General features: G+C 41.6%; 1 protein-coding gene across 2 annotated transcripts; it reads right to left on the bottom strand.

The window, feature by feature from the left end:
• Positions 1 to 2663: 2663 nt before the first annotated feature.
• On the bottom strand, positions 2664 to 7055 carry LOC109239083 (beta-fructofuranosidase, insoluble isoenzyme CWINV3-like). 2 transcript variants are annotated; one of them, XM_019405594.1, is made up of 8 exons: positions 6769 to 7055; positions 6608 to 6616; positions 5384 to 6252; positions 5163 to 5321; positions 4795 to 5033; positions 4496 to 4586; positions 3177 to 3373; positions 2664 to 3067 (listed from the first exon to the last, which is right to left on the bottom strand). In XM_019405594.1, the coding sequence occupies exons 1-7, from the start codon at positions 6923 to 6925 to the stop codon at positions 3194 to 3196; spliced, it is 1704 nt and encodes a 567-aa protein (XP_019261139.1). In that variant the 5' UTR covers positions 6926 to 7055; the 3' UTR covers positions 2664 to 3067; positions 3177 to 3193. The 2 variants fall into 2 exon arrangements, with proteins under 2 accessions (XP_019261139.1, XP_019261138.1); XM_019405593.1 differs by having other exon boundaries at positions 2676 to 3373; positions 6769 to 7054.
• Between the last annotated feature and the right edge of the window lie 7403 nt (positions 7056 to 14458).

Raw genomic sequence — 14458 nt, 5'->3', positions numbered from 1 at the left:
TTTGGAAGTTGTAGGTTTTACTGCTGTCAGGCCCTTCTTTATGGTTGCGAAGGTAGTATCGCAATCGCAGAGGGCATTTTGGTGCTGGCAGGTTTGTGGTTCGCGTTCGTGACTAGTCATTCGTGTTAGGTTGTGGCTGATTGGTCTTTGTGTTCGCGACAGGGGGGTCACATTCGCGTAGAGATGAGGCAGACTAGGGATGGCTGGAGGTTGGCCTTCGTGTTCGCAGGAGGGTGCTCGCATTCGTGTAGAGCTGGAGCGACTGTGCTTCGCGATCACGAGTATGGAGCAGCAGTTGCGAAGGGTGTTTGAGGTTGTTGCAATTTTGTGCTTCTCGAACGCGAGGCAGTGGTCGCGTTCGCGAATTGTATCCCTAAGCAGACCAATAAGTGTTATAATTTTGAGATTTTCACCTATTGTCTCATATTTTGAACCCTAGATTTCGAGAGGTGGAGATTTGGAAAGAAATTTTACTAGTATCATAGAGGTAAGTAATTATCACTTGGATTTTACTTTATATCTTGAATCCCCACGGATTTCTACACCTAAAACTTGGATTGTTACTGGAAAATTTGAGATTTTTGTCTACAACTTAAGAGAGTGTAATTGGGAATTTGAGAGTCAATTTGGACTCGGTTTTGGAATCTAATCATATATTGCATTCATGGGGTTATTGGTAGTCAGAATCTACCCCTTGACTCAGGTTTTGACTGTGTGGGTCTGGGTTGACTATTATAGACTTTTGGGAATTTGATTAAAGATAGGAGGTTTATTATTTTGGGTTGTTTCCTAAGGCTTTATTTGATTTTATTGAGTTATTTTTTAATATATTTGAGCCAATCGGAAGTGGTTTCTAAAGGAAAAGCGATTTTGGAGAGTTGATTTGGCCCGTTTGAGGTATGTATCTTGCCTAACCTTATGTGAGAAAATAACCCTAAGGATTTGACCTTATTTTTCTAATTGTAATGTATGTAAAGCGACGTATATGTGAGGTTATGAGTATAGATGCGGGTGCTATGTATGAAAAATGACCAGATTAGATTTTAAGCTTCCATTATGCTTAATTTGATTATGGGCTCTCGATGATACATGTGTAATCCTTTGTATGACTACGTGAGCTTTTCTTTTCATGCTAGAAATCATGTTTTAGGATTTTTATCTCCTAATTAGCCAAGATGGGCATTTGTGGAATTATTGCTAAATGGATTTAGTCGTAGTCATGTCTTATATCTTGAGCGCACATCAGCACTTTATTATTTTCATGTCCTTGTGCACATTATTGGCGAATTCTGAGAATATGACTCTTGATGATAAATTGTATTTTGAATTTTTATGATTGTGGCACACGTAGACATGTTGGACGGATTGATTGGGTGTCGGCATGAGGTCTCTTCCTGTGAAGATATTGTTATTGTGATGATGGGTGGATGTATAAGGGTGGTATTCTTGATTTTGATGATGTATGGAGTATAAGGGTGACATTCTGTATTATGATATTGTTATTGTTATGGTACGAGATTTTTGCCATGCAGCATGTGGATACAGATCCATCCTTTAGGGTCCTCTCATGCTTCTCTCTTGATGGCGTACAAGCGGAGTGTGGTACTGTGATTGGTGTGATTGATATCATGGTGCATAAGGGTGGCATTCCTATTTGATTATTTGCGGAGTATAAGGGTGGTTTTCTATATTGATGATGAGTGAAGTATAAGGTTGGTGCTATTGATTATGCAAGGGAATTCTTTATGGCTTGTTATGCACTTTGCATGATTTCATGTTGCTTTTAACATGCTACTATATGCCTCTGTTATTGACTGATAGTTCCTTTGTCAAAAGTTGAATTGCCTGTGATAAGCTGATAACTCTTGTTTTGTTGAGTTGATGGTACTACACATTGTTATATTCTTGTTTCCAGTAATTTGATATATTGCACAGGTTCTCTGATTAGTGAGTATCACATGACTTGAACGTCGTCACTACTTCACCGAGGTTAGTCTTGACACTTAGTACATGTTATCTCATACTCATACTACACGTTTGCATATTTTTGTGTAGATCCAGGTGCTGGAGGTAATGGACTTCGAGAGTGAGCTTTGACTGTTCGAGAGGATTCAAGGTAGTGTTACATATACGCCGCAGACCCTTGGAGTCCCCTTCCCTTATTTTTTATATTGTTGTATTACTTTCAGACAATATTATACTTTTTGAGACTCGTTATCTATTCAGGTTGGAGCTCATGACTCTGTATTGCCTGGATTTGGAAGTTTGACTCGTACTAGTATACTGGCTGTTGTTGGAGTTTTATTCCAATGTTTATGTTAAGTTCAAACTTGCTATATCTTATTTCGTTACTTTTATATCATTATGTGATTGAGTTACCTAGTCTTGGAGGTTAGGTGCCATCACGGCCATTGGTTGGGAGTTGGGTCGCGACAGGTATAAAGAATCTCTGGCCAGGTTGGGGTGCTATAACAGAGAAGGAAAATTAAAGCTTGTCGTGGATTGTACTTTGTGTTTACAGACGCATGTCAAGAGCTTAGGGGCCAATTACGGGAGTTACCTGTCGATCGACGCTAGGCTTGAGGTATCAGAAAGTCATGCCATTGTTTAAATATTAACTTGTAATATGTAGATTTTTAGTCAAGTGCAGGTGCACAGGGACATGTTGATGAATGTGTTGTACAAAATAATGTTGAAGCTACAGCTGAAGGTAATTATAACAGTGCTACTTCACAGGGACATGTTAATCAAATGTGATTACAACAGTGCTACTTTAATCTTTAGTAGAAGCAATGTAAATTTTTCTCAATTATTGGATTTTTCCATGACAACATCTCATCTCTGTGGCTCTGTGAATCAATGCACAGATGAGAAGCATAGATTGAACCATTCCGTTGCTTCAATATTTAGATGGTGGCACAGACTTTCATTGCCTCTATATTGCTTAAGTAGTTTTTTCTGTTCTTTTAGATAATTATTCCTTCCTCCGTATTTTGTATGATTTCAATTTCAAATGTCATGAAACTAATTATCTTGTGGCGTCTTACTCTTCAAGCATATGAGAACTCTGCAGTGTGGTGACATCCCACCAAAACAAAGAGAATTATAGTAAAAAGAGAAAAGGACAGAAAGGGCTTGATAAAGTCAAGCTTTAATCAATTATTGTCAATGGTGACCTGATCAATCCTCTGCTTCAGTTGATCTGAGCTTGCTCCAGACTCCAAGCACTCAGATTGGAGATCTCGACATGTTGTGATCCATTGTTGAAAACAAACATATGTGCATTGTCGTTGATGGCCAAAGTAGGGTAAACTCTAGCTGTGATGCAAGTTTTTCCCCCTCCGCCAAAGCTTTCTACTATGGAATGATCTATCTGTTAAAAGAAGAAAAAGGAAAAAGAAAAAGTATATGAGTCTAGTTAACACCTCATAGAAGAAGTAATAGAATCCTTTGGATCTCATGTAAAGTTTTGTGTTATTTTCTATGGTAGTTTCTAGAAAGTCGCGCTTCATATTGATGCGAGGGGTGATCAAGTTGTAACTACAACTCTGTTGATATCATGAGTGGGAGCTAAGAGATTATTAAGCAAGCACTGTTAGGTGTTTATTTGTATAAAAGAAAGATGGATCGATATGAATAATGTGTAAAGAAGAAAAAAGAATCAGAATCAGAGCAAGAAAAATCAATGAAGGAATCCAATTCATAAGTTGGAATGCGGCAATGATGATGAATTAGGTCTTGAGACTACTGTCAAAAGAATCAATAAAAACGCAAGCACCCGTGCCAAAAAAAGATGGCCAAATTTCAACAGCAGGATACAACTATTCAGTGTTGTTATCATCTATAAGTGTTCTAAAGGGAAAAGCGATAACAATAAAATTGGGACTCTGGGATGAGTAAGATGAACGGGCCATCGACAAAAGTTGCAATAAACCGGATTGTATCTACGAAAGTCCAATGAATCAGCTGGAGGTTCCTTGGTCAAACTTTAGTAGTAATTGTAGACATAATTGAACAACCACTCTTTGTTTGAAGATTACATTAAGAATCATCGAGTTTGCACGCATTAGGACACTCTAACACACACCTACTCCTTGTGGGATTCGACCCCAACCTTTGTTGGGTTTATTATTGCTAACGACCGTGCTACACTTTATTAAAGAGGTGTAGGATTGGATGTCACCAATGTTAACGCCACAGGTTTAGCTAACATACAACGAAATAGATGGACAAACAACTGCACGCTATATTACCCTCCGTGAGATCATGCCTAGGTTGGATTAAGTTTGGAACATTTTCAGATAGTGATTTGGGCTTGGTAATGGTCAATCTCTTTTGTAAAACTAGGTTCATTTCGTATTGTGATCGACATCACATGACCTAGTGCCTGCTTTGATCTCAACCATCACAGTTAACACTTGGAGCTAGACTATATTACATGTGTTGCAATATTCACAAAAGTTTTGGAGATTTGGATTTTGAGAGTGAAACTTACCAAAGTCCTCAGTGAAATATTTTGCTTAACAGGATCAACATCCAAAAAGGCTCCATACGTGGTTTTGTCATAATCAAGACCCAACGACGACCTGCATTGGAAATATTCATGATTTAAATCTACAAGTAGATAACCAATCTGGACACCGGCAATTCTCCGCATTCAAGATACAAATTCATCACAACTTAAGTGGTATACAAAGTTTAAACGTAAATGTAAAGCGATTGATTATATATGTTCCTTTGATGCAGCAAGCAGATGGTTAGGTATTGAAAAAGGAGGAATGGAGAGAGAGATACTTTTTCTGGTCACTGCAAATTAGGACCTTAAACTTGTTGTTGTGTTGGAAAATTATAAAGAAAACTGCAGTAAATTCCTGAATGTCACTTGAGGCCAAGACTAGCAAACCAAAAGGGCCTACACCACTGTTGTCTGATGCACCTCTTTGGCTGCATAACTCTTGTGGATTAGTCCAACTTGATTCAAGCACCTCTGCTTTCTCAAGCATTGGGATTGAGAAGAAAATTTCTACATCCGCCTAAAAGTAATTAGCACATCTGTTAGCAAACTAGAACGGTCGCCCATATTACAAATAACGATTTTAATTACCTGAAGAAGCTCTTTACCAATGTTCAAAAGCTAGATTGAAAGAATTATATATGTATACCTGTGCACCGGTGACACCTAAAACTTCAAGCACTGAACCTGCTTTTAGTGTTGTAGTTGGTATCTTAACTTGTTTTGTCCTTAGCTTTTCGATTTCTTTTACTGGCCATTGGATCAATTGCTTTCCAGATTTATCAAGCCAAATTCTCCTGGGAAACGCCTGAAAATGATAAGAGTTAGCGAACTAATACAGTATACGAATGGAACCAAACGAATTATTACCTGAAGACCAGACCATCCTTTGATGATATCAATATCGGAACTTGTAGACTCGTTGACCCAAGAAAGCAAGATCCTCCTGTTCTTGTCACTGTCAAAGAAAGACTTGGAAGCATAGTACTTTCCATAATCTAATCTTAATCCTGATTCATTTTCTACAGATCCCTCATCCGGGATAAATATATCCTTCTGATGGTCATACGTTCCAACAGTGTAACATTCAACCAGAGAACGAAACACGCTGGTCTTGAGTACATGCTTAACTCCTGGAAAATTGATCTCTGAAGTGTCAAGTCCATCTTCACCAATGTCATTTGATACAGGGAAAAAATCAGGGCATTCCCACATTCCAGTTTCATTCGACGAATGCAGGGGGTGCTCAGCTTCTATCCAGTGTACAAAATCCTTGCTTCTGTACAAAAGAGCAGCTCCGTTGTGCTCTCTTCCGTTTCCTACAATGACTCTCCATCGCCCATCGGGGCCTAACCAAGCCGTGCTTGGATCCCTAAACAAAGTAGAATTGATTTTGTTCACAGCATTAGGTTCCATGATTGGATTATGAGGCGATTTAATCCATTCTACAAGATAAGGGTCTGATGGATCTTTGGGCACGGCTAGGTTTTGAACTTGATTATTGTTGGAGTCAATTCCAGTATAGAGTATAGCTGGTTTGCCATCTTGTAGAATTGTAGCGGAACCTGACCAACAACCATTGATATCGTATGGGTCTAAAGGCAAAAGTGCTGGAGGGTGAGAATTCCAGTTGACTAGATCAGTTGAAGTAGAATGTCCCCACACTATGTATCCCCATACTGCACTTCTGGGGTTGTACTGGTAAAACAAATGGTATATTCCTTTGTAAATCATTGGTCCTGCAGGTTTAATAATTTGTGGAGATGGCCATGAAGTCATGAGTACGTATCAGGAGCTTATTAGCTATGTTACTCGGACTCTTAAAAAATGTTGTTGGATGCGTGTCGGATCCTCCAAATTTAGTGCATTTTTGGAGGATCCGACACGGGTGCGGCAACACTTTTGGAGAGTCCGAGCAACATAGCTTATTAGTAAGAAAAATTAATCAAAATCTTACATAATTGTTTTAGAAAAGGTTTAGCCACATTGCTCACTACTCAGATAGATCTAGTTAAGTTGCTGATCCTATTATGATTTTTCACCTTTTTATTTGGTTTAGCAACTCTAATTAACAAATCAGACAAGAAAACTTACCATTAGGATCTGTGAATGTGAAGTCATGTATATATTGGCCCAGTTCACCAGCATTATACATGATCGACCAAACAGAAATCAATGAGAATACAAATATCAAAAAGAAGCGTTTGATTAGATTATGCAAAAGTTAATCACACTGGAAAAAAGGGCGAATGTACCGTTCATCCAATTCTTGGGAGGTTGAAAATGATATGCAGTTCTGTAGGGTTGACTTTCAGTACTATCTGTAGACGACTGGAGGAACGGATGATGACATTGACCAAGTACAGCTACTATTATGGAGCTTAAGAGAAGCAAAACATAAGAACAGCCCATGAATCCAACTGTTAATGAACTGAAACAAAAAGTTTAATTTCCAACTTGCTACTTCAAATGATGTATATAGCTAAAAGAATATATACATATATATACACACACACCGCTATCCCACGACTACTTACCTTATTTACCTTACTTTTGCAAGTCAAAATATTATATTCAGAATTTACAAGTCAATATATTATATTCTAACTAACTGAAGATACGACAAATTTCATGACTCCAAGCTAGAGGAGACGTCCAAATTCCTTATACCAGTCAAAATAATATATTCCAACCTAGCTGTCTAACTTCAACCATGTTCCTAAAAGACGCTTAGTTACTGAAGCAAACAGCGCGGCAATCAAGATAACAACGTTAATTGATGGTGCAGGATTTTAATTATTTACTTATTTTAGTACGAGATGCAGCAAAATATGTTAGGTGGCTAAGAAAAACATAATTAGGTAGGCGAGAGGGACCTGACTATATTAAAATACTCATTTTACAGGTTGCCGCTTTGTCCGCTTGAAAAGTTCGCTTACCACTGTTGTTTAACATGGAAGTTAGTCAGGATTTTCACTAAACAAAATGTTATTGCAGTACACAATTTTTAGATTAGAGGGGAGGGGATGAATAGTGTCTTGAATGATTTTCAACCTCTTAAAATATTTGCCACAATTTTGGTAAATAAAGTGCGAAACGAAATAATACATGATATTTTACACGGAAATCCTCTGCTCAAAAAGAGTAAAAATCATGACCCACTATTATGAGATCTCTTTCACAATTTTACCAAGACAAATGAAAAGTTTCAGGTTACAACTATATAACCTAAGGGGATGTTTGGTTGGTCTAAGAGATAATAATTCCGGAATTTGATGCAGGATTATTTTATCTCGCGTTTGATTAAATATTTAAATCCGAAATTAGTAATACTAGAATTAATTAATACCAAAATTGCGATGTTATTCTATACCACTAAGGACCACTTAAAGTCCAAAATCCGCTTCTGCGAGCAATGGGTCGCACCTGCGCGCCCGCTCCTGCGGATATTTTTCCGCTTCTGCGATCCTCAAGCTCCAGGCCCTCCGCTTCTCCGCTCCATTTTCCTCATAAGCGACTCCGCTTCTGCGGCCAATCTCACACCTACGCTTACAGACCAAACTTCTCCAAACTGCACCTGCGCTCCTCCTTCCGCACGTGTGAGTCTGCACCTGCGGTCAACCCATCGCATGTGCGATTACACCAGAAGCTGCAATGCTTCAACCATTCCTCCAACTTCCAATTCGATCCGTTAATCATCTGAAATCAACCCGAAGCCCCCCGGGACCTCAACCAAATATACTAACAAGTCCTAAGACACCATACGTACTTAGTTGAGCCCTCAAATTACATCAAAGAACGCTAAAATCACGAATCACCCTCCGATTCAAACTTAATGAACTTTGAAATTTTAAACTTCTACAACTGATACCGAAATCTATCAAACCACGTCCGATTGACCTTAAATTTTGCACGTAAGTCATATTCAACATTATAGACTTACTCCAACTTTCAAAATCGTAATCCGACCCCGATATAAAAAAGTCCACTTCCGATCAAAATCTCCAAAAATTCAACTTTCACCATTTGAAGCGTAAAACAGCTAGAGACCTCGAATTCACAATCCAGACACGCTTCTAAGTCCGAAATCGCTCAATAGAGCTAACAGAACTGACAGAACTCCATTTCGGAATCGTCTTCATGTAGTTCTGACTACGGTCAAAATCCTAGAGCTTAAGCTTCTGTTTTAGGGACTAAGTGTCCCAGCACTCCCAAACCACAACTAAAACCTCCCGTCAAGACACATAAGCAAAAAAAAGATACGGGAAAGTAGTAATTAGGGAATTAGGGCTATCACTCTCAAAACGACCAGCCGTGTCATTACAATCATTTATGGTAAGTTCCACTGGTATTGCATTACTTGTATTAGTGTGTAGTGCATCTTGGGAGCTAAGGAGTGGAGTATATTATCGATCCATACCTGGTTTGTGTAGTTGGTAATGGCTAGGTGTCACGACCCCAGTTCACCCACCGTGAACATGTCGTGATGGCGCCTAGTCTCTACAACTAGGTAAGCCTAAAATGCGGAAAATAAAATAACTTGCGAAAAATAATAATTCAACTTTGAACAGCTAGAAGAGATACGGTATATAGATGCCACTTGGCATATACAATTCCATAACACGGAAGTCTACAATATCATCCCAAAACCCGGAAACTCACGGGAACACAAGCTAACAGGAAACAGTATACTGCTCTAACTCAAGAATGTCTAAAACAACAGTAGAAAGGAAGGCTAACTGCTAAAGCTAGAATAAGATAGAGACTCTTTGGTCTGCGGATGCGGCAGAAGTACCTCGAAGTCTCTGCTAGACCTCTCCGCCTCGAGAGTGATACGCCTGGGAGGAAGTACCTGGATCTGCACATGAAAAACATGCACAGAAGGGGCATAAGTACACCACATCGGTACTCAGTTAGTGCCAAGCCTAATCTCGGTTGGGTAGTGACGAGGAAAGGTTAGGGCCCTACTGAGGTTAAGTAAAATACAGGATAATAGTGTGAAATGACAGTGTAATTAAATAACGCATGATATAAAGGCAACAACAACTATTACAACAGTAACAAAACACAGTAGAAGAACATAACTCAATCCAAGGTAACAACCGGGGGTCTCCCAGGATACCGTCCTGTAGCCCCCAATATAAATGTCATGTTCAGTGGATCTCCCGGGTGTAGTCCCGTAGTCCAACTTATAATGTGCAGGGGGATCTCCCGGAATGCAATTCCGTAGTCCCAAAGTAAACATGCAGGGGAGCTTCCAGGAATACCGTTCTGTAGTCCCAAATTAAACACACAGTATCAACAAAATTTAACTCAATCAATTTCATGTCAGAATGAAGCAGGTAATCCTAACCTAGATGGTACACGTAGTACAATTAAGGCAGTTAAGACAGATAAAGCAATTTAGTCAAGTAGACATGCTCTAAGCTACAGCAGGTTTAAATATCCAAACAGTGTAAGCAAGGAAAGAAAGATCATAATTCAAGGCTATTTTTAAGGGATAAACCGGATTTCCAACAAGTAGCACAAGTGCGCGCTCGTCACCTCACGCACAAGGCATTTCAATTACCACAAAATCAATCCTAAGGGGAGAAGGTCCCCCACACAAGGTTAGACAAGCCACTTACCTCGAACCGGCTCCAAAATCAACTCGAAACCACACGTTTGCCACGAGTATCCGACTCCAAATGGCCTAAATCTATTCGATTCAATTACATATCGTAAATCACATCTCAAACAACTGATTCTACTATTAAATTCAAAGCTAAGACGCGAAATTAGGTAAAATGACCAAAATGCCCCTTAGGCCAACGTCTCGGAATCGGATGAAATTAACTTTTTCGGAACCCTCGTACTCTCACGAGTCTAACCATATAAAAATCTCTCAAATCGGAGGTCAAACACCCACTCAAATCTCAATAATTAGGTCTATGAAGTTTTTACCCATTTTCCATTCAAAATCCGAAATTAGATGATGGAATTAACTAAAGATTGATGAAATATAACTAGAAAGGGTTAAAGAATCGTTACCCAATGATCTCCTCTTCAAATCCCTCTCAAAATCGCCCTCTCCCGAGCTCCAATTCGATTTTTCTAACTTTTGAAACTAAACCCTCGAAATCACTATTTCTGGCCAGTGAATTCCGCATCTGCGGTCAAGGGACCGCATCTGCGGTCCCGCTTCTGCGGAACTCTTGTCGCATCTGCGACTTTCACTAAAGGGCCAAGATCCGCATCTGCGGTCCACCACCCGCAGATGCGGTTCCGCATCTGCGGAAATTCAACCGCATCTGCGGTACCTGAAGGATCCACCAAGTCCGCTTCTGCGGTCCACTAAGCCGCATCTGCGGTCCCCAAACCGCAGATGCGGATATACCAAAAGCAGCAAAAATCTGAAGTCTCTCAACTTCAAAAAATCTTTTCGTCAACCATCTGAAATCATCCCGAGGCCCCCGGGACCTCAACCAAAAGTACCAACAACACCTAATACCTCATTCAAACTTGTACCAATCCTTAAACCACCTAAAACAACATCGGAAACTCGAATTAATCAATGATTCAAGCCTAAGAGCTACAAATTCTCTCAAAACACGCTTTCGATCAAAAACCTAACCAAACCACGTCCGAATGAACTGAAATTTTGCAAACAAACATCCCAAATGACATGACGGAGCTACTGCAACTTCCGGAATTCCATTCCGACCCTTGGATCAAAATCTCACTATGGGACCGGAAACTTCAAAATTCCAACTTTCGGCAATTCAAGCCTAAATTAGCTACGGACCTCCAAAACACATTCCGAACACGCTCCCAACCCCGAAATCACCTAACAAAGCTAACGGAACCATCGGATTTCCGTTCCAATGCCGTCTTCACACTGTTCTGACTATGGACCATTTTCCAACACTTAAGCTCTCATTTAGGGACTAAGTGTCCCAAAACTCTCCGAAACTCAAAACCAAACATCCCGGCAAATAAAAATAGCAGAAATAAACTTGGGGAAAGCAGTTAATAGGGGATTAGGGCAAAAATTCCAAAAACGACCGGCCGGGTCGTTACATCCTCCCACACTTAAACATTCGTTTATCCTCGAACGAGCACAAAGACATACCTGAGGTAGTGAAAAGATGAGGGTACTGGCTGCGCATATCCTGCTCGGTCTCCCAGGTCGCCCCCTCGACCGGCGGACCCCACCACTGAACCTTCATGGACGCGATGTTCTTTGACCTCAGCTTCCTGACCTGCCTGTCCAATATTGCCATTGGCTCCTCAACATAGGATAGATCCTTCTCCAACTGGACTGAGCTGAAATCCAACACGTGCGACGGATCACCGTGATACCTCCGGAGCATCGAAACATGAAATACCGGATGAACCCCTGCCAGGCTGGGAGGTAAGGCAAGCTCATAGGCAACCTCCCCAACTCGCCTCAATATCTCAAAAGGGCCAATAAACCTCGGACTCAGCTTCCCTTTCTTCCCAAATCTCATAACGCCCTTCATAGGCGAAACCCGAAGCAGAACCCGCTCTCCAACCATGTAGGAAACATCACGAACCTTCCGATCCGCGTAACTCTTCTGTCTGGACTGGGCTGTACGGAGCCTATCCTGAATCACCTTGACTCTCTCCAAAGCATCCTGAACCAAATCTGTGCCCAGTAATCTGGCCTCGCCCGGCTCGAACCAACCCACCGGAGATCTACATCGCCTACCATATAAGGCCTCGTATGGTGCAATCTGAATGCTGGACTGATAGCTGTTGTTGTAGGCAAACTCCACCAATGGCAAGAACTGATCCCAAGAACCTCCGAACTCAATCACGCACGCACGGAGCATATCCTTAAGAATCTGAATGGTGCGCTCGGACTGTCCATCCGTCTGAGGGTGAAATGCTGTGCTCAACTCCACCAGAGTACCCAACTCCTAATGTACGGCTCTCCAGAACCGCGATGTGAACTGAGTACCTCTGTCTGAAATAATGGAAACTGGAATACCATACAGACGGACAATCTCCCGAATATAAATCTCCACCAACTGCTCCGAGGAATAAGTATTACACACAGGGATAAAATGCGCGGACTTGGTCAGCCGATCCACAATAACCCAAATGGCATCAAACTTCTTCAAAGTCTGTGGGAGCCCAGATACGAAGTCCGTAGTGATCCGCTCCCACTTCCACTCTGGAAACTCTATCTTCTGAAGCAATCCACCTGGTCTCTAGTGCTCATACTTCACCTGCTGACAATTTAGGCACCGAGCTACAAACCCAACTATATCCTTCTTCATCCGTCTCCACCAGTAGTGCTGCCTCAAATCCTGATACATCTTCGCGGCACCTGGATGAATGGAATACCGCGAACTGTGGGCCTCCTCTAAAATCAACTCCCTAAGCCCATTGACATTGGGTACACAAACTCGACCCCGCATCCTCAATACTCCGTCATCACCAATGGTCACATCTCGAGCATCGCCATGCAACACCTTGTCCTTGAGGACAAGCAAATAAGGGTCATCATACTGCCGCTCCCTGATATGATCAAACAAGGAAGACCGAGAGACCACACAAGCTAGAACCCTGCTGGGCTCTAAAAGATCCAATCTCACAAACTGGCTAGCTAGAGCCTGAACATCCTCGCCATAGGCCTCTCTGCTGCTGGTAAATAAGCCAAACTCCCCCAAACTCTCTGCCCAGCGGCTCAAAGCATCGGCCACCATATTGGCCTTGCCCGGGTGATACAAGATAGTGATGTCATAATCCTTCAGCAGCTCTAACCATCTCCTCTGACGTAAATTAAGGTCTTTCTACTTGAATAGACTGCAAACTCCGGTGATCAGTATATATCTCACAAGGCACACCGTACAAGTAATGACGCCAAATCTTCAAGGCATGAACAATGGCAGCTAGCTCAAGATCATGGACAGGATAATTCTTCTCATGTATCTTCAACTGTCTGGACGCGTAGGCAATCACCCTACTATCCTGCATCAATACCGCTCCAAGGCCAACTCTCGAGGCATCACAATAGACGGTATAAGACCCCGAACCGGTAGGCAATATCAAAACCGGGGATGTAGTCAGGGCTGTCTTGAGCTTCTGAAAGCTCGCCTCACACTCCTCTGTCCACTAAAATGGAGCACCCTTCTGGGTCAATCTAGTCATAGGGGCTGCAATCGATGAAAACCCCTCACAAATCGACGGTAATAACCCGCCAAGCCAAGGAAACTACGAATCTCGGTAGCTGAAGATGGCCTGGGCCAACTCTGCACTGCCTCCACCTTCTTCGGATCCACCTGAATGCCATCACTCGATACCATGTGACCCAAAATGCCACGAAATCCAACCAAAACTCACATTTTGAAAACTTTGCATATAACCTCTTTTCCCTCAGAGTCTGAAGCACCGTCCTCAGGTGCTGCTCGTGATCTTCCCGACTCCGGGAATACACCAGAATATCATCAATAAAGACAATGACAAAAGATTCAAGATATGGCCGGAATACACTGTGCATCAGATGCATGAAGGCTGTTGGGGCATTGGTCAGCCCAAATGACATAACACGGAACTCGTAATGACCATACCGAGTCCTGAAGCCAGTCTTCGGGATATCGGGCTCCCGAATCTTCAACTGATGGTAACCTGAGCGCAAATCAATCTTAGAAAACACTCGTGCACCCTGAAGCTGGTTAAACAGATCAACAATACGAGGCAAAGGATAACGGTTCTTCACTGTGACCTTGTTCAACTGGCGGTAATCAATACACATACGCATAGAACCATCCTTCTTCTTCACAAATAACACAGGAGCACCCAAGGCGATACACTGGGCCGAATAAACCCTTATTAAGTAATTCATGCAATTGCTCCTTCAACTCCTTCAGCTCAGGAGGAGCCATACGGTACGGTAGGATAGAGATAGGCTGAGTGCCCGGCAACAGATCAATGCCA

Source organism: Nicotiana attenuata, unplaced genomic scaffold (genome assembly GCF_001879085.1).
Source record: "Nicotiana attenuata strain UT unplaced genomic scaffold, NIATTr2, whole genome shotgun sequence".
Classification (NCBI taxonomy): Eukaryota; Viridiplantae; Streptophyta; class Magnoliopsida; order Solanales; family Solanaceae; genus Nicotiana; species Nicotiana attenuata.
Note: the sequence above shows the minus strand (reverse complement) of the source record. Positions and strands in the feature narration are given on the sequence as shown.

What these genes read in the sequence shown, in the direction of transcription:
- LOC109239083 (XM_019405594.1), bottom strand. Translation starts at nt 6,925, where the DNA reads ATGGGCTGTTCTTATGTTTTGCTTCTCTTAAGCTCCATAATAGTAGCT. An exon ending in TAGGTGTCACCGGTGCACAG is followed by an intron (nt 5,034 to 5,162) that starts GTATACATATAT and finishes AATTACTTTTAG; the next exon opens with GCGGATGTAGAAATTTTCTT. An exon ending in ATATTTCACTGAGGACTTTG is followed by an intron (nt 3,374 to 4,495) that starts GTAAGTTTCACT and finishes TTCTTTTAACAG; the next exon opens with ATAGATCATTCCATAGTAGA.